The sequence below is a fragment of the Dioscorea cayenensis genome, unplaced genomic scaffold (assembly GCF_009730915.1).
Source record: "Dioscorea cayenensis subsp. rotundata cultivar TDr96_F1 unplaced genomic scaffold, TDr96_F1_v2_PseudoChromosome.rev07_lg8_w22 25.fasta BLBR01001485.1, whole genome shotgun sequence".
Taxonomy (NCBI): Eukaryota; Viridiplantae; Streptophyta; class Magnoliopsida; order Dioscoreales; family Dioscoreaceae; genus Dioscorea; species Dioscorea cayenensis.
The window spans coordinates 1-20490 of record NW_024087876.1 but is presented as its reverse complement, the minus strand read 5'-3'; the positions used below and the strand labels follow the sequence as shown (position 1 = coordinate 20490).

General features: G+C 37.2%; 1 protein-coding gene across 2 annotated transcripts; it reads left to right on the top strand.

The window, feature by feature from the left end:
* Positions 1-3616: 3616 nt before the first annotated feature.
* LOC120256529 (rust resistance kinase Lr10-like) lies at positions 3617-5879 on the top strand. 2 transcript variants are annotated; one of them, XM_039264205.1, is made up of 3 exons: positions 3617-3736; positions 4297-4488; positions 4630-5879. In XM_039264205.1, exons 2-3 carry the CDS (start codon positions 4434-4436, stop codon positions 5769-5771), a joined length of 1197 nt encoding a protein of 398 aa, XP_039120139.1. In that variant the 5' UTR covers positions 3617-3736; positions 4297-4433; the 3' UTR covers positions 5772-5879. The 2 variants fall into 2 exon arrangements, with proteins under 2 accessions (XP_039120139.1, XP_039120138.1); XM_039264204.1 differs by lacking the exon at positions 3617-3736 and having other exon boundaries at positions 4160-4488.
* The last annotated feature ends 14611 nt before the right edge of the window (positions 5880-20490 follow it).

Here is a 20490-nt window from a genome sequence, read left to right as displayed (position 1 = left end):
TTGCTCACCGTTCATCAATTGTTTTTTTACATTATTATGCTTGTTACAACGTGCATCTCTATTTATTTATATTGTTTCTTTTACCAAACAATAGTTACTTATTGAAGTAGCAATACACCTAGAAATAAATTTCATCCCTGAAAAAAATAAAAATCTAATCTTTATTATTTCTAACTTATTATCTTTAATGGCGATAATATTATGATAAATGCTACGTCCTATTTCATCAATTATTAATTTTTATTGAATTAAGCACACGCTTTATAAGAATGGCTAAATGTTATTAAACTTTAGTTCTAGTAATAGATACATAATAATAGATAATAATACGACGACAATAGATTAAATTTGGTTAAAATTAGTTGATTACACATATTTTATATATCTATTCTTTTCCCAAAATTACCGCTATTTAAAGCGCTAGTGGAGAATATAATTATCTTGGTTGATTTTGTTTTATTGAAAATTGAACGATGCGTTAAATTAAAAGTAAAATTTAGAACGAGAATTATTTAATGTTGCACATGAAAGTTTCCCAATATATGCAATGTAAAAAGGAATAGAGATGCGAAAACATGACAATTAGAACAGAAATGGAGGAGATACAATCAATTTATCCTTGCATTTATGCTGAGATTGAAGAAAGCATAGGAGAATAAACTCAATAATCACATAGTGTACGGGTTTTGAGTTCGGATCTCATATCTTTCTTGAGATAGACGCTGTATACAAGTGACCCAATACTTAATAAGGAGCAAGTGACGTAATCATTCATTTATATATATATATATATATATACCTATATATATATATATGTATATATTAAGAGATTACATTATTGCTGAAGTAAGGGAGATATAATTTGAAAATAAATACTGAGACGTTGAATGATGCAATTTGAAAAGCATGAGAGATGGTCTCTGCATTATTAATCGAAGGTACTAATGACTTGCAACTTAGTAATTAATAGATTTTCTCTTTCTATAAGAAATTCAGATTATATTACGTTACATTGACTTGGAAGTCAAGAGACATTTAATTAGAAATAAATCTTGACATTAAATGATATAATTTTGAAGCAAAGCATGGCCGGAGATGGTCTTGCGTTATGTAATATGAAGCTAGAGATATCGACTGCCGATTTATGGATTTTTCTTTCTATAAGAAATTTAGATTTTTTTTAAAATAAATTACAGTATTGATTTGGAAGTCAGGGATTTAATTTGAAATAAATAGAATAATGTGATTTGAAAGGAATGGTGACAGAGATGATCTTGCATTATTAATCCGAAGACTAGTAGTAATATCATTTTATTAATTTATGGATTTTCTTTCCATATTAGAATTTTTTTTAAAATTGGTGAATGAGACCCAAACCTATATGTATATCAGTATATGAGCCCGATATAGATAATATATAGATATGTATATAGGTAATTAACTGCATTATGATAATGTAAGTATAAATGATCATAAATATATATAATTAACAACCATATATTCAAACACGATGATCCTTCTTCCTCATGTTTGTTGCACCTCTGCTCTTGTTCTTCTCCTCTTGTCTCATGAGGACATTATTATAAATTATAAACTATCACAATATAAACTAAGTATTTATCTCATTTTTTTGTAAAAATCAATATTTAAATATATTTATTGTCAAAAACTTTCACAAACAAATTGCAAAATATATAAACAAATATACATGACTACCTTTACATTAGAAGGATGGTAACTCTTTATTTTACTAGATAAGAAATTGAGAGGCCAATTTCTTCTCATAATATTGATTAAGATGGGTGATTTATCCATTATATAAAAAAATGATTTTTATCTAAATATTATGAAAAGTGGGCATTTTATGTGTATATACATTAACTATAGCTACAAATCTTATATATCTTTAAGGAATATGAATATTTGATTATATCTTTTTTTTTTCGATTTAAACAATTTGACTGTCCCATAAAATGAAGTATTCATTACAGACCCAATTAATGATAAGTATGATTTTTTTTAGTACGCATGTAATTATAAATGAATTTATAATAGATAAAGCATGCATGAGAGTTGGAGTGAGCTAAACAAAACTTTATTTATTTTCCCCAAAATTTATAAATAAAGTATTTTAGAAATCATATAATTTGCTCGGCATTCAATGTTACTTTTTTGAAGTTTCATCAATTGGTTTTGATATTTTTAAATTGTTGTAATGTGCATCTATATTTTCTTTCTTTATTTGTTTTTTTTTTAATTTTTTTTAACCTTTATTTATTAGAGCAGTAATTCAATTACAAATAAATTTCATATCTGAGTAAACAATATAAAAAAAAATCTAATCTTATTAATTCATTGATATTTTGTTCAAACTAGATTAATAGTTCCTATAAATTTTTATTATATTTGCTCTAACTTATTTCTTAATGAGAAATTACAATATCAAAGGAAATTGAGTCTTTGTAAGAAAAAAAAAAAACAAATGTTCATCAATTATTAATTTTATTTAATTGAGCATCTTTATAATAAAAAAGTACTTCATTTCCCTTATTTAATTTAATTGTTAAGGTTTAGCTTTTTCACATTAAAAAAAATTAGATAATTGACTTGAAAGTCAAGAGAAATTAATTTAATTAATGTGAAATAAATATTGAAATTGAAATGATGCAACTTGAAAGGATTGTTGGCTTGCATTATTAAAATGAAGACCAGTAATGTGAATTTATGGATTTTTCTTTTTCTAAAAACTTCAGATTTTTTAAAATTAGTGAATCAGACGCACACCTCTATCTATATATATATATATATATATATGCAACATGATATATTATAGGACAATTATACATATTCAAATTAACATGGTGATCTTTAATGTTCCTTCTCTTGCAGTAGTTCCTTCAGCTCTACTCTTTACCATTTTCTTCTTGTTCTTCTTGTTCTTCTTCTTTTTCTTCCCTAGTAGTACTACTTTTGTCTCCGCATCAGGAGATTATTGTGCTCCATCATCATGTGGGTACCTTACAAACATTAGATATCCATTCCGTCTCAAAGATGATCCACCCAACTGTGGAGATTCAAACTACGAGCTCACCTGCAATCATCTCAACCACACCATCCTCTCTTCACTGTCCCTAAACTACTACGTCACCAATATCACATACTATGACGACGATAGCGATTTCCTCATACAAGTGATGTATGTTGGGATGGAGAAGTACAACAACATTGATAATGGCAGCTGCAGCCATCTTCCTCTTCCGGCCTCTCTTCTCAAGCTCTCTAACTATAGTAGTATTAGCAGATTGTACTGGACAGAGCGATGGGTTACTTTGGTGAGTTGCTCAAAAGAAGTGAAGGACAAGTCCATGGGGCACTACTACAATCACTACTACTCTGGCCACTTCTACAGCTACTACAAGCCTGTGCCTTGCTTGAGCCACAACAACTCCTTCATCTATCTCATCGGTGGTGATCATTATGATGAATTATCATATGAAGTTCGCAACCTTATGCCTTCCTGCAGATTTCTTGCCATGTTACCCTCTAATAATTATATTAATTGGTCCTCGTCAGACAAACAACCAGTCGACATATTCAACTTTCTAGGCCAGGGGTTCACCCTCTCTTCTTCTTATTATTATTATCAACCTCATTATTATTTTTATTATCATTATTACAGCTTTTCAGACTTAACCCAAAAGGGCAATATCTCATATTGCTTAAGAGAGTCCTTAAGGTGAGTATTTATTTCCAACAGGTGTTTTTTTTTTTTATCTTAAAACCCCTAAAAAATAGCTAAATTACTTATCACCTCCCTTCTGGTTCAATATTACTTGACGCTGAAACAAATTTTTTTTTTTATGTTTAAATTTAGATTAAAATGAATTATTTTTATTTTTATAGTAATCTCCTTTGTAATGTATTATATCATTGTATATATTAGATATGGAATATGACATTATGTTTTATCTGTTTTTAATAAAAAAAAAATCATAATTGCTTCATTAAAATCATTTATATATTCATTTAAAAAAACTATTTTTTGCTTATAATATTTATAATTATATAATATATATAATGATGTATACTAATAAAACAATACATAGGAAAGGGGTTTAAAAAAAAGGGTGATTTTAACACTAGTTACACCATCAAAATTGTTGAGAGGAGTGGCAAATAATTTTACTATTTGCCAAGAGTGGCAAGTAAAAACCTCTCCGGCCAAAAGAGTATGTGAATGTATATTATACTCGCATAGCATATTAGTGGGTTAATACTAACAATTCTTTGTGGCAGGTACAATTATCAGGGATATCAATGATCATTACCTTTCAACTGCACAAAGGATTCAAGTAATTGTATTTGGAATAGAGTTAAAATTTCTCTACTGTATAGAATTCTACAACCACAATCGAAAGCATTACTATCTTGTGATGTCAATTATATTTATGGTGGTGATATTCTTGCAAATTGCCAAAGCACTGTTAGGTATAAATCAAATTTCTCTAATCTCATTTTAGTTGTTTCTAACAATTTATTAAGCTTAATTTCTCATTATAATTTTTTTTTTGCCGAAGAGATATAAAAATATCAGTTTATAACTTATTTTTAGTTTTGCTTATTCAACAGTGTTTGCAGTGTTGGGAAGATGTGTATTTGCACCACTAACTATATATGCTTTCATTTCTTACAAATTGCACCAAATGATGATATCCGTCGATATTGTGGAGAAATTTTTGAGGAACCAACAAACTCTTGTACCAACTCGGTATTCCTACACCGACATCATTACTATGACCAACAACTTTAAGGAGAAACTAGGCCAAGGAGGATTTGGTTCTGTCTTTAAAGGCCGACTTCTTTGGGACAGACTTGTTGCTATCAAGATCTTGACAAATTCTAAGTACAATGCCGGTGAAGATTTCATCAATGAAGTTTCGACCATTGGTAGGATTCACCATATAAATGTCGTAAAACTGATTGGTTTTTGCTCAGATGGCATGCAGAGAGCTTTGGTGTATGAGTACATGCCTAATGGTTCCCTTGATAAGTTTATCTTCTCATCCAACAGTGGTCCCAACCACAAATTCTCCCTAGACAAATTAATTGATATCGCATTGGGAATTGCTCGGGGACTTGATTATCTACACAAAGGTTGCGATATGCAAATTTTACATTTCGACATCAAACCCCATAACATTCTTTTAGACCATAACTTTAATCCAAAAGTTTCTGATTTTGGCCTCGCAAAACACTATCCAAAGAACTATAGCTTGGTATCACTCAGTGTTGCAAGAGGAACTATAGGATATATTGCTCCAGAGTTAATATCGAGAAGTTTTGGTGTTATCTCTCACAAGTGTGATGTTTATAGTTTTGGTATGCTACTCTTAGAAATGGCCGGTGGGAGAAGGAATTCAGATCTAAGAGCAGAGAATACAAGCCAAGTTTACTATCCTTCATGGATTTATGATAAACTTATTGAAGATAAAATTGAGCATGATGTGGTAGAAATGGATACCGTCATTGTAATTGATGAAAGAGAGAAGAAATTATGCATGATAGGCTTGTGGTGCATACAGATAAGGCCATCAGATCGGCCTTCCATGCGCAAAGTGATAGAGATGTTAGAAGGTGACGTTAGTAGCTTGCAGATGCCACACAAGCCATTCTTTTCAGAATCGACTCAAATACCATCACATGTGTCAAACTTGAACACTGATGATGGAGAATTGACTATCATTTCTGAAGATGTTGATGAGTTAAATTAAGGAGTGTTTTTTTTCTTGGTATTGTGTGATTTTAATGTTATATGATTCTATAAAAACATGTAATTGGAAACGATAACATATCTATTGGCTTGTTTATGTCAACTAATATTTATAAATATTAATTTAATTATGCATGCTTGATTCTTATTTTTTTAATTGATCAAACTAATATTACAATTTTGCTTGATGTATTTTTTTTAAATGTAATCATTGAATTTTTCAGTAAAAAAACTTTGCCAAATAACTTAACCATGAGAGTCAATTAGAAAGATGATTGCAATTAAGTAATAGTGATGAGGATGGTCTTACATTAATGAAATGAAGACCTATGCTAAACGCGCACGTGTCCAATTTCGAGAAGCTTATTTCCAAGCTCAAATGTGAACGACAGCAATAATATCAACAAGAATCAAACATATTTGACATGATTGAAAGAAAACAACCATACAAAACCATGGCCTAAAACCAAGGTTGTCAAACCCGGCTGATGACCCGCTGAAAGCCTGAGGGTCAGGTCGATGGGTTGGCCAAACAGATCGAACCGAAGTCGATAATTAAATATAAAAAAATATTATAATAATTAATAATAAGCAAATATAATATTAAATCCATAATTATATTATAAAAACTTACTCAAATTTGATATTTAAATTGATAAATAGACTTTTATATACGATGTAGAGTTTTTTAATTTTGAGTCATTTATTTTTTTATATTTTTTTAAATATTTACAAATTTAATATATTAATATATAATTATCAAACTTCTATCGATTGTTATTTATTTATTTATTTATTTGCTTTATTGGTTGATTTTGTTAAAAATAAATAAGAAATTTAATTCACTAATTCTTATATCTCAATTGAGTTTTTATTTTTGTTTTAAATTTTTCTTATATTTTTTTATTTAATTAGAATACTTTAATTTTTATATTTTTATAATAAAAATTACACTCATTTATTGTTTTATTTACATAATATATTTTATTTTTAAATGTTATTTTTTGTTGGTATATATATATATATATATATTGTAATTCTATTTATTGATTATAAATTATAAATTAATATTAATAAATATCACGATTTTAATGGTAATGAGAAAATAATAATAAATTATTAAATATTGTATTAAACATTAGTGGACCCGATTGACCCGTGAATTAAGGTTCGATTGAGCCTTGGGTCAGCAGGAGATAACTGTGGTAACTACTTTCCTATATAGCTACACAGGCGTGAGACATGCAGAAACTTGGTGCTAGTGAGGCACTAACATATGAGTATGTAAAAGGTGGAGGCGAGTCGTGAGAGATTAAGTGTGAGAGAATACCTCGGGAGTCCGGATCAATAGTAGGAGGCGTCGGTGGGTGGTGATTGGGAGATGCTCTTGGATCTCGGCGATGGTAATAGAAATGAATGGGTATATGAGGAGGAGGAGTGAGAAAGTGAGGGAAGACACCACGGGGAGACTAAGCAGGGAGGAGGGAGAATGGCATCCATGGAAGAGTGAGTGAAACTACGGAGAAGCATCTAGTGATGGAGGAGATGAAGACACAAGGGAAGCATCCTCGGAAGATGGAGTAGGGGAAGGAAGGATAGAGTAACCAAAGAGGAAGGTGAGACACGGTGGAAGAGGGTGAAACATAAAGAGTGTGGACTCATCGAGACGTGACATCATGGAAGTTATGTATGCAATGTGTTCGAGGATCATATGCAGCGATAACCTTCATGCTCATGTACTATACCCAGGAAAACACAAAAATGGTGGGCGATGAGCTATGTTTGCTCTCGGTGAGGAGCAAAACAAAGCAGCTGACAACGAAAGACATGAAGATGATCATGGGTGGAAGGTATTCCATGGAGACACTCACATGAGGCTATGACCATGAGAATTGAGATGATGGTTTGCAAGTTAATAAGATAAACAACGATTGCTAACAACATTAGCTAGAAATGAGGAGGCGAAAACCACAGAAGAAGACGCAGTCATTTCTAAATATGAGGATACTACTTTGGGTCGACCCTGAGGGATGAGCCCAGGGACATGATAATTAAGGCAGGTGCCTCGGAGACAGGTATGTAATGCTTAAGAGGCGTATTCTCCACGAGTTAGATCTCGTGAGGCTTTGATAGGCGGTGAGATTGAGTGTGTACCATAGTAGTAAAAAGGCGATATGGACAATAATTGACTACGATGATGCATACTATAAATCCGAGTAAAGCGAATGTGAGTTATCAATAAAAAGCATAATAACTGATTACCACCTTTGGAGACAAATGGAAATTTTGGACCCCGAACATCGAATGAATAAGCTCGAGAGGGAGGAATGATACGAGACATACTTAAAGGATAAGAATGACTGTAAAGCCCGACACCAAGCTTATAACCAACACGAGACTACATCGGAGGAGGAGAGGTGCCTAAACCCGACCAATACGAAGAAGGGATGACGGGGCGAGATAGACATAAATTACCAAGACAATGATGCCACATATGATGGGACAAAACTGTAGCATGACAATGATGAATGGGTCTAGTAGAAAAGGGAAGATGAAGAGAATCCAACACATAAACTCTACTATGGCGACGACTAGCTCCACAGTGGGACAGTGATCCTATACATGACATGGGGTATGGTTAAATATAACTTGATAGTTATAATTAGTAAGTTGGCTAATAGACATAAGGTTCATAAAAAAATGAGCAACATGAGAGACAGAAAGAGCATAGAAGGCACATGAGAAAAGATGGCGAGTTGAGGGGAGGCGAGAGTAGTGTGATGACAAACACCTCTTGCGTATGTCTACGCAAGTTCCGCGAGATTTGTCGAGTAATAAATCCTAGATAAAGTGGGTATCATATCCATAGGGAGTAGGGAATAAAAACACTTAAATTGTTTCTTAACTAAGCGTAAAGTGAATAATAGTTGTGTGACAAAGATATAACGTAACAAAAAGTAAAAAGAGACAAGAAGAGAGCACATGAAAAGGGGAGATAAGGCAATCGATAAAAATGGGGTACCCGGATATTATTCCACCTAGGACAATCGTTTTAAGTGCAAAACCCTCTATTATGTTTTCTAACCAATGTATTAACTAGTCATGGAGATCCTTCAATACTCAGGTCCCAAATCTAAGGTTAACCATATCTAACTCTATACATGTCTGGAGGAGAAATTGAACAATCTCTCAATCTCGCACTCACATAGAATTGCAATGAGTTATAGGGATTCCAAGTGATAAATCCTCTTCCTAAATGTAGACCTAACTGTTTGGTCGGTGGAAGATCCTATTCACAATTAAGCCTTAAGTGCTAAACTCACTTCAACGCTTTACTCCGTTGCCTTTGTAACTAAGCCCTAGCGAAAGGTCATCCCTTAGCCCATTCACTCTACTATGACCGCAAAGAGCTCGAGGAAATGGAGGTAGGATAAATCACATAGGAGGGAAGGGGATGCTCGCATACCTCTCGACTCACCCTCTCGACCCTCTCCCGATCTAGCTTTGTCTAACTCTCGTGGTGTGTCACTCACTCACAAGGGTTACCAATAAAAATCTTCAACCTTAATGTCACTCTAAGGGAGTATTCACACAATCAAGCATTCAAGATTAGAACTCAATTAAAACATCAATTAATGAAAAGCATAACGAAAGGTTTAATGAAAACAAATACATCCTAGGGTTCACAAATCCAAGTACCCACTAGAGGTTTTAGCTCTCCAATGGAGCTAGTTACAATTAATGAAATCGAATGTAAAAACAAGTAATCCATAGAAAGCCCCTCGATAGTCATGATAGAGGGTCTTGTGGGGAAAGCCTCTATTAGTCAAGGGTCCCTTTTGTCCGGCCTAGGATACACCTCGCCCGGATTGGTGCCGACGCAAGCTCTCCCACTAACCTTCTTCCAAATGGAGCGCGATGTCAGAGCCACCCAATCCCTAGCCAATACCTCTTCAAACCCTAGCTGACGCCCCCTCTCAAGTTGGGAAAAAGATGGAGAAAAGAATGTTGAAATCGAAAGTGAAATCGGGCTTAAATAGAAATTTTGGAATCGAGGCATCCACACGCCATGTGGATTCACCACATGGCTCGTGGAGACTTTCCACAGAGCATGGATAATTTCCAAATGCACGTGTGGATTATCTGGAATTCATTTTTCTTGATCGGCTGTGAATAGTACTGCTACAATGGTGCTATAGTGTTTGCTACGATTGCCACCCTTTACATATCGCACTAAACACTCCCGAATCCATGTTTTTATCGAGGGTAATGTAAGCAGGGCACACATTTACGTCGTAGGTCGCTTTGCTTCTTCAACATCGGCTTCATCGGTGAAGATCTTGCTTTTAATGCACAAGCCGTGATACTCGAATGTGACTGCCTTTGTGCCCTTCCAAATCATTGTGCTAACTTGAATACATGGAGGTTGGCACACATTCTTGTATCTTGAGCCCGACTTATGTCTTCGCATTTGATCTTTCTCAAGATTTCCTCCAAATGGTGCATTCACGATCTACATTGGCTTCTTTCTCTAACATTCGGCTTCACAACCCTATATGCATGAAAGTAACATAAATGCACACATATTAATGCTAAAACCTGATAAAAATAATGCTCATCATAAGGAAAGAACACTTTACATTCCTATCACATAAACACTTATCATGTGCCATCAGTAGTGCAAACACGAGTGGTAAGCAATATTGGATAGGAATGGTGAAGATGAGTGGCCTGTGAAAGAGGAGGAATCTGCCAGATGAGACTATTAAAATAGCCAAAAGATCGCTAATAGCTGCGATCTAAAGGCGGGACAGTGAAGCCAATGAAGAGGCACCTTAGAGAGCGATGCGTGGTAGTCCGCAGCTGCTTCTTCAGACAATCACGTTTGTGGTTGCCCTGAGTTTTACTCACGATGGTGACAAGTCACTATCCATTTTCAGACACGGAGGAGGCCGAGAAGGAGCAGTTGGAGGAGCACGAGAGCAGTAGAGGAAGATACCGAGGCGCGGAGAAGGGGTGAGAGGCGGCACAAAATCGCCCCTTGAGGAAAAGAAGCTCAAAGTAGATCTCCTCAACATGAATAAAAGGCGGATGCCTCATCCAAAAAGAATATGATGATGGAGCATGAAGTAGGCTGGGCCCAAGATCGACTTAAACTTAGGGCAAAAAATGCATGATGAACTCATACATCTGATGGATCTCATCATAGCGGTGACGGCAGACATAGGACTCAGAGCATATGTGAAGCTGAATAGTATGTACATTGCAGTACGGATGTGTGAGAGCATCAATCTGACGCTAGAGTGCACAGTCAAGATAGTCCCACATCTCACTAGTAGTTGGAAGATTGGCAGCTTTGATGCGGACACGAAAAGTGATTATCTAGAAGATGATCATCTTGGTCATAGAGTCATCGGTCGCCCACTTCTCTAACCAACCTTGACATGGTGATTTTTAGTATGTGTACCACAAGTGCCGCGGATATCGAAATAATAAAATGCCGAGTGAGTTGGGTAGTCGAGATCCACGAGGGAGCAGTATTAGTAGTAACCACTTCTCAATTATCAAGTCGGGAATTAAAATTGTGATGAAATGATTTTTAATTGCAAGAATACTGAATAAGCAAGCAAAAGGAAAGTAGAAAACAAGGGAGATCTCAATCAATAAAGATGAGGTACAGGCAATGCTCCCCCAAGGATCTAACTGAGCGCCAAGACTTACTAAATGTTTCTAAACTGAGTTAGATAAGTCAAGTTAACCTAAGAACAATCGGTCCCTGCCTCCAGACCACCGATACTAGTCCCTACAAGGTCCCGATGCAGAAATCTCTTAATCTCAACACCTCACACCACATATGACTGCAATAAAATCTAGGGATACCTAGGAGTGAAACCGATTCCTAAAGGTAGATCTAACCCTACTTCTGGGTGAAAGATCCTAACTCCCTACAAGGGTTTTCGGAGGAGAAATCTCTCAATCTCACACCTCACACCAAATATGGTTGCATAATGCTAGGGGAATATGGAGATAGGGAAGCACTCATTGAAGTGGAAAGGGGGCACTCCACTATCTCATGGCTCACCCTCTCAACCCCTCTTTCATGTTGGAGTTCTAACCCTAATGGAGACCTCTCTCTCACCAAGGCAACAAATCATGCATTATCAATCAACCACAAAGATGAATACGACATGCAAGCAATGAGAAAACAAAATTAAAAACTCAAAATAAACTCGAGTTTAATAGAAAACATAAAGTAAGTCAATACAAAAAGATATGATCCTAGGATTCACATGCCCAAATACCTACTAGGGTTTAGTCCTCAATGGGACAAGTTACAAAGCAAAGAATAATGCAATTAAAAGCAATGAAAACCATGAAATAAAACCACTTTTGAATTCATGATGATAGCCTTGATGGGTCGCTCAACATCTTGAAGGATCCCTCTCCGAAGCTAGGTTACCAAAGGCTCCCTCGATGCTATGATGGAAAAAGATCTACCAAAAATTGGTGAAGAACACCCCCAAATTTTGCCAAGACCTTCTCTTGAAACCCTAGCAGCTTCACCCTTCAAGCGCTCAGCAAAAAGTCCCAAAAGAATAGGGCAAAAGGGCTGTTTATAATCCTAAACCGCGTTTATTACGTGCCTCCACGAGACCGTGTGAAATTTCACGCACCCTTTGGTAGCAGAAATTCCCACGTGAATCATCATTTTGAACCTAAACTGTGTCTACTACAGTAAAATGCTACAATGTTATTGCTACAGTGATCTTCATAAACGCTGCTCATATACTCTTTTTTTGAGGCCATATGGTCGGGCACACATCCACGTGGTACGTTATAAGACTTTTCTTAGTCGAATCATCATCTCTAAGCTCTTGCATTCTTCACACAAGTAGGAACATGGGTGTGTGACTGCCTTTGTGCCCTTCCTACTCATAAATTGGCCTGAATTCTCTTGGAAGTTTGCACACACCTCCATGTACACATGAGCTCCTATTGTGTCTTGATCCTTAGGTTGCACAAAAATTTCCAAAATGTGTCTTTATAACCTATCTTTGCTTCTTTTTCTTCCTTCAAGGTATTCATAAGCTAATTGTACGAAAGAACACCAAATACACAATATGAGACATAAACCATGGAAAAAATGATACTCAAAGTATGTAAAACATATAGAAAAATATGTCTACTCAAGCACTGTGAGAAAAGCAAAGGCCTTTGAGGAGTTAGTGATAGTGTCGGGGGACTACTAGGGGGTATTGGGAGCAATACGGGTGCCATCAATGTTATGAAGAACGCTTATGCCATCAAGAATTCACTTGATAGTAACTTTCCAGGGAATGAAGTTGGTGCCATCAAGTACCACATCAGACTATTGGAGATTGCGATGATGAATCTCCGGTAACATCCCGCTGAATCCATAATCATCCATTTTTTTTAACAGTCACTATCAATCCTCTATTTTTTTTGTTTTTATTTTTGTTTTTTAATACAAAAGTTCACATGTGCATAGTATAGCCAACATCACTATCTTTGCATTTCAAGGCAAAGAATCACATCATATATTTGTCTCATATGTTTGGAAAATATTCAAAACACTTATTCCAGGGAATTGAGATAAAGTAAAAGTGATGGCTTGTCAGGGATGAGTGGCAGCGGTGACCCGTATGCGAAGCACTAGCGAGCGCCCAGGATCATGGCGAGCACACGGCCGGGTGTGGGCGTGAGGTTGGTGTGGTTACGGCGCTAGCATGATTGTGGGGTGGATGGATACGCGGGGCAAGAGCACGGGGTGGATGGAGGGCTGCGCATTCGCGGTCTTTGGCGCGCGATCACGGTCTTGGCACAATCAAGGTCTTGATCCGGAGACATGGGCGCTCTGAGGGCTAATGGCGAGGGTGGGAGCAGGCGCCCGGTTTTTGTATGCTAGAAACTAATAGAGAGAAAAAGAAGAAAAATTGAGATGACCGGGAATAAGAAGAAGAAGAAAGATGACCGAAGAGGAATATATCAGGGGGTGGTGGAGAGGAAGTGGCGAAGGTAGGCAACCTTATGCGATACCATGATAGAGAGAGAAGAAGGAATGGATCAATGCTCATCCATTGAACAACAACTCATGTAAATCCTTGGGTCTACATAGAGGCAACCAGCTATACAATACAATGATACAAGTATATCATTGTATATATACATACATATATACATCTAACACATGTATCTATCTATATATTTTTTTCTCACTTTAGATCTTCACACCAAGCAATTCAAAAAGAAATGCATGAACAATCAACAAGTGTACAACCTATAGACATCCTCTGTCATGAAGCACAAATCCACCCTTTCCTTGCATGATCACTCCACGTTGACAAGCTAATTATTGATTATTTAACCATAATGTTCAATTGATTTTTTATATTAAAAATTCAATTGAAAAAGTCAATTTCATCATCAACTCCAAAACTTAATCTCTACTTAATTGAATCACAATACCCATCACAAAATTATCAACAAGTCCAAAAATTTATCAAACCTAAAAATAAACTAAAGATAATAATTTTTCTACTATGAAATCAAACTAGAACTAAAAAATAACAAATAAAGGAAACTCAAAAAAAATAATAATTAAGCGAATCAAACCTCAAGTAATTGACTCTCAAGCTCTTGATGCTTCAAGGTCAACAATAAAAGCTTTCTAGAATTTCAAAGCTTCAATATTAATATAATTAAAAGAAGCTAAGTGAGTAAAAAAACCAAAACAATTTAAAAAGATATATTCAAGATATTATCAATAGATGAACGAAAAAAAAATTAAAATAAGATAAAACCATGGACATATTTTACATACTGGTGTATGTAGTTGGAAAAAATAGATATAATTTGTACACACTCTCTTTTGTACAAATTATATATAACTAAATGATCAAAAGACCACACACATACATAGCAAACTAAAAAAGATTAATTGGTCAGAATTACTAGAAATACATTGATATAAAGCTCAGAACATAAACACATCGATCGACAAGAGAAATAAAAAAGCTAATTCAAGGAGGATTTCAATAGTAATGTTTGCAAAAAGACTTCAAACTGACGAAGCTATAGCTAAGATATATGTGCAATGAAATGCTTGTCATTACATATCATGGATTTCATAGTACTGAACATGTTGCAATATAAAAAGAAAGAATCAAATCGATAAGCCCCCATTGAACTAGAATATCCTTGAATTCTAGGAGCATGAGAAGATGATCAGTCATGGCAATATCAACATACATGGTTGTGTACATATATACCTCTCAATCAACAAAAGAGTAGTAAAATCTAGGGAAGAAATACCTCTCTTCCTAGATCAAATCACATAATTAAATCTCGAAAAAAAAATTAAATAGTAACACCCATCAAATACAAAATCATTGATCAACCCTAAGGAGAAGAGGTGGATTGTTCAAATGGCACAAATCAATAATTATACTAGGACTAACAGCTTTATTCATCTTGCTTCCATTGTGTAGAGGTGATAAGTGCTTGTGCGATAAGAATGCGAAGTGTTTTTCCTTATGATGAGCATTACTTTTTATCGGGTTTTACAGCTAATATGTGTGTATTTATGTTACTTTCATGCGAGATAAGGTTGTGAGGCCGAATATTAGAGAAAAAGAAAGCCAATGTGGATCATATATGCACCATTTGGAGAAATCTTGAGAAGGTTCAAAGCATAATGACATAAGCCGGTTCGAAATGCGGGGTTTGTGTACCAACCTCCTCGTATTCAAGTTAGCATAATGATTTGGAGGGCACAAGAGGCGAGTCACATTCAAGCATTACGGCTTATGCATGTAGCTAAGATCTCCACCAACATGTCCGTTATTGAAGAAGCAAAGCGATCTACAGCGTGAGCGTGTGCCCGTTTATGTTACCTCGATGAAAAGCATGGATTGGAGGTGTTTTTGGGCGGTGCTTGTAGCGAGGGCATTATGGCAAACAACATTTGCAAAAACATCTTGCGGCGAGGCACTTTCTGACTGGCGAAGAAGGATGAAAAGCAGAGAATCCACATGGGCATGTGGAAATTCCACACGTCATTCGCGTATAATCCACGAGGCGCCCACATGGGCGGTGGATTCCGATTCGACCCTATTTAAGGCCGATTTCAACCCTGATTTCAGAATCCTTTTCTCCATCTTTTCCCCAACTTGAGAGAGGGCAGAGGCTAGGGTTTTGAGAGGTAATGGCTAGGGATTGGGAGAGGTTCTACGTCTCTGACATCATGCTCCGTTTGGAAGAAGGTTAGTGGGAGAGCTTTCGTCGGCACCGATCCGGCGAGGTGTATCCTAGGCCGGATAAAGAGACCCATGGACGAGTAGAGGACTCTCCACAAGACCATCTCCATGACTATCGAGGGGGTTTTCTATGGATTCTTTGCATTTACATTTGATTTCATTGATTGTAATTAGCTTCATGGAGAGCTAAACCCCCTAGTGGGTACTTGGGTATTTGTAAACCCTAGGATGTTTTCGTTTCATTAAACCTTGTTATTATGTTTTCATTAATTGATGTGTTAATTGAGTTCCAATATTGTATGCTTGATTGTTTGAATACTCCCTTAGAGTAACACTAGGGTTGAGGGTTCTTCTTGGTAACCCTTGTGAGTGAGTGACACACCACGAGAGTTAGATAAAGATAGATTGGAGAGGGTTGAGAGGGTGAGTTGAGAGGTAGCGGAGCGTCCCCTTTCCCCTCCGGTGTGATTTATTCTATCTCCATTTCGTCAAGTTCTTTGCGGTCATAGTAGAGTGAATGGGCTAAGGATGACCTTCCGTTGGGGCTTAGTTGCGGGTGCAATGGGTGAAGCGTTGAGATTGATTTTAGCATCTGAGGGCATAGTAGCTAGGAACCTTCCACTGGACCAAGGGTTAGGTCTACATCTAGGAAAAGGATTTATCACTTGGAATGCCTAGAACTCATTGCAATTCTATACGAGTGCGAGGTTGAGAGATTATTTAATATCTCCTCTGGGACATGTATAGAGTTAGGCATGGTTGACCTTAGATTTGGGACCATATACTTAAGGATCTCCACGACTCATTATTGCATCAGTTAGAAAGTATAATAGAGGATTCTTGCACTGGAAATGATTTTCCTAGGCAGAACAATATCCGGGTACCCCATTTATATCGATTGCCTTACCTTTTCCTTTACTTGTGCTCTCTTTCTTGTTCTTTTACTTTTATTATTTCACATCTTGTCACACATATCAATATTTATCTTTCACTTAGTTAAGAAACAATTTAAGTGTTTTTATTCTCTACTCCCTGTGGATACGATACCCCACTCATTTGGGATTTTATTACTTCGACAAACCCTTGTACTTGCGGGACATATGCAAGGGGCGTTGTCAAGTTTTTGGCACCATTTCCGGGGAGTAGGCATTTAAAGATACTTTGCACTTTGTTTTCTTAGCTATTCATTCATTCATTCTAGTTCATTTCTTTTATTCTATCATCGTTCGATTTTTCTTTTTCTTTCTTTTCTGATGCAACCCGGGGTTTATGACCTAAGTTAACCCTTCGATATTAATTGAAGGAGATCTCGAGCTGAGGCAGTACACTTAGAAGAAAAGGGAAAGAACCTGTGCTAAAACCATCTAGTCTAGCTGATTTGAAAGTTGAAGAGTCTGAAAATGTGGTAGAAACGAGAATGAGCAACGGCGGACATTATCGATTATGCGGACCTTGATGTGAGGGACACTGATCGGTATTTTTACGTCCCCGATTACGGCTGATGAAGTGCTTGTGCGATATGAATGCGAAGTGTTCATTCCTTATGTTGAGCATTACCTTTCTCGAGGTTTTTACACTAATATGTGTGTTTTTATGTTACTTTAAATGCGGTAGGGTTGTGAGGCCAAGTGTATGAAGAAAAGAAGCCAATGTGGATTACAAATGCACCCGGGTTTTGGAGGAAATCTTGCTAAGGTTCAAACGAAGACATGGGTCGATGTGGAGATGCTAGAGTGTGTGCCAACCTCCTCGTGATTCGAGTTTGGGACATCCATTTGGAGGGGCACAAAGGCGATTTCACACTCGAGCATTCGAGCTTATGCACATAGAACAAGAGCTCCACCAGCATTGCCTATCATTGAAGAAAGCAAGTGATCCACGATGTGAAGCATGTCGCTGGATTTGCGTCTGAGCTCGAAAGTATGGATTCGGGAAGCTATTCGAGATCGAGACATCGTAGTAGAGCATTGTAGCAACACGACAGCAAGCATTATAGCGACTGCTCGCTACTGGCCGTAGAAAACAGAGAGTTCGAGAATCCACACGCGCGGTGGAAATTATCCACGCGTGTGGAAATTCATACTCGCGTGAAGCATCCACGGCCGTGTAGTCCTGCCCGATTCCAAATATCCCTATTTAAAAGCCGAATCAGCCCCCAATTTTTAGTATTCTTTTTCTCCATCTTTTTCAAAACTTGGAGAGGGCTTTGCCATGATTTTGAGGATATTGGCCAAGGTTTTGGAGGAGGTTCTATGGCTCTCGACATCGATGTTCTCGAGGAAGAAGGTTGGTAGGGAGCTTCCGTCGAGGCGTATCCTATACCGAGACGAGGAATCCTTGACGACTAGTAGAGGACTCTTCACAAGACCATCGACATGACTATCGAGGGGTTTACGTATGGATTCATTGCTTTTACATTCTATTTCTTTGATTGTACTTAGCTCCATGGAGAGCTAAACCCCTAGTGGGTACTTGGGTATTTGTGAACCCTAGGATGTATTCGTTTCTTTGAATCTCTTTATTATGCTTTCAATAAATTGATGTTTATTGTGAGTTTCAACCTTGAATGCTTGATTGTAGTGAACATTTCCCTAGAGTGACACTAGGGTTGAGAGTTCTTGTTGATAACCTTGTGAGTGAGTGACACACCATGAGCTGCTAGACAAATAAGGTTGGAGAGGGTTGAGAGGTGAGTCGCGAGATGCAGGCGCTCCCTTTCCTCCGGCGTGATAGATTCTACCTCCGCTCCTCGAGTTCTTTCTGCGCCATAATAGAGTGAATGGTCTATGGATGAATTTCAGCCGTGAAAGCTTCATGCGTGTAACGGAGTGAAGCGTTGAGGTGATCTTAGTATCTAGGGCTCAATTATGGTTAGGGACCTTCCACCTGGACCAAAGGGTTAGGTCTATAATTAGGAAGAGATTTATCACTTGGAATCCCTAGAGCTCATTGCAACTCTATGTGTGAGTGCGATGTGTTGAGATTGTCTTCTACGGGACATGTATAGAGTTAGGCATAGTTGACCTTAGATTTGAGAATATGTAATTAAGGATTTTCACGCACTCACCATTGCATTGATTAGGAAGCATAATAGAGGGTTCTTGCACTTGAAACAATTATCCTAGGGTGGAGCATTATTCCGGTACCCCATCTTTTATCGATTGCCTTATCCCCTTCATTTTACTTTTTGCTCTTTTACTTGTTGCTTTTAATAGCTGAGAATTGAATCATTGTCACACTCATCATCATTGGATCTTTCACATAGCTCAAGAATCGACAAGCATATTCCCTACTCGGGTGGATTCGAGCACCCGCCTCACCAAAGATTATTACTTCGACAAACCCGTGCACTCCAGGGATATACGTGCAGGGGACCCTTATCAAGCTCAGAACTTCAAGCTAAAGCCGGCGATTCAACATGTTGCGAAAGAACGGTGCATAGTTCAATGGTTTGGTCACGAGGATCCAAACGTTACATAGAGCCCCCAAGATAAACGCGACGTTGACGCCACCGGGCACCAGCATCTGGTCAAAACCCAGCCAGACCTCGGGCGACTGCCCGGCATGACACGGGATATCGTTCATTCAGAACCAAGTGGCAACTTGATGCAAGATTAAGTAAGACCCCGATGAGTCTATAAACTAATTGAAGAATTAGTTAAATAGCTACCAATGGAATGCTAGGGAGAAGGAAAAGTGGTCTGCTCCATGAGATAGATGTAGTAACTTCACTACGCCTGTGTAATCATCGAGTAAGAAGTTGGAGATTCAGAATCTCAAATAGAGAAGCGACTACTTCCTGTACTGGCTTGCAGGACATGTCTCCGAATGCCCGATCCCACAGTGATGCATCTCTGCTGAGAATGCTTGATTTTGTGGGTGTTTCTAGAAATGAGGAACTTAAGGAATCCATATAGCAAACACCTACAATCCTCGGGTTGAAGAATCCTTAATTTTCGTAGCAAAACCATGTCCAGAAAAAGGCCATGGGGCCACTGGTTTTGCAACAACAAATGCCCAAAACATGGAAAACCGTAGTTTCAGTTCGAAGACCCAAATGAATCTACCTGGAGGGCCCTTAACCAGTGCAACATAAGGGTTTTAATTAGTCGAGCTGGCATCAGAACTAACTGCCTCGCACAATCTGAAATCAAGGGAGCAAATCATGTCTCTACCAAAAGGCAACAAGGAAGTTTGCCGAGCAATACCGGGGACCAACCCAGGAGAGCATGCAGAAGGCTGAACACTCTGGAGAAGTACGAGGTTGAAGGTAGGCTCTCCGAGTGAGAGCCCAACGAACACGACCCAGGTTATAGAGGCTGAGGATGGAGCAAGCAGTAGGAGCACCCATCTTTCAAGCCAAGAATCCTTATCCTCTATATTAAGAATGGACCAAGGGATGAACAATTAAAAAGTTCCTAAGTTTGTCTCCAAGCAACCCAC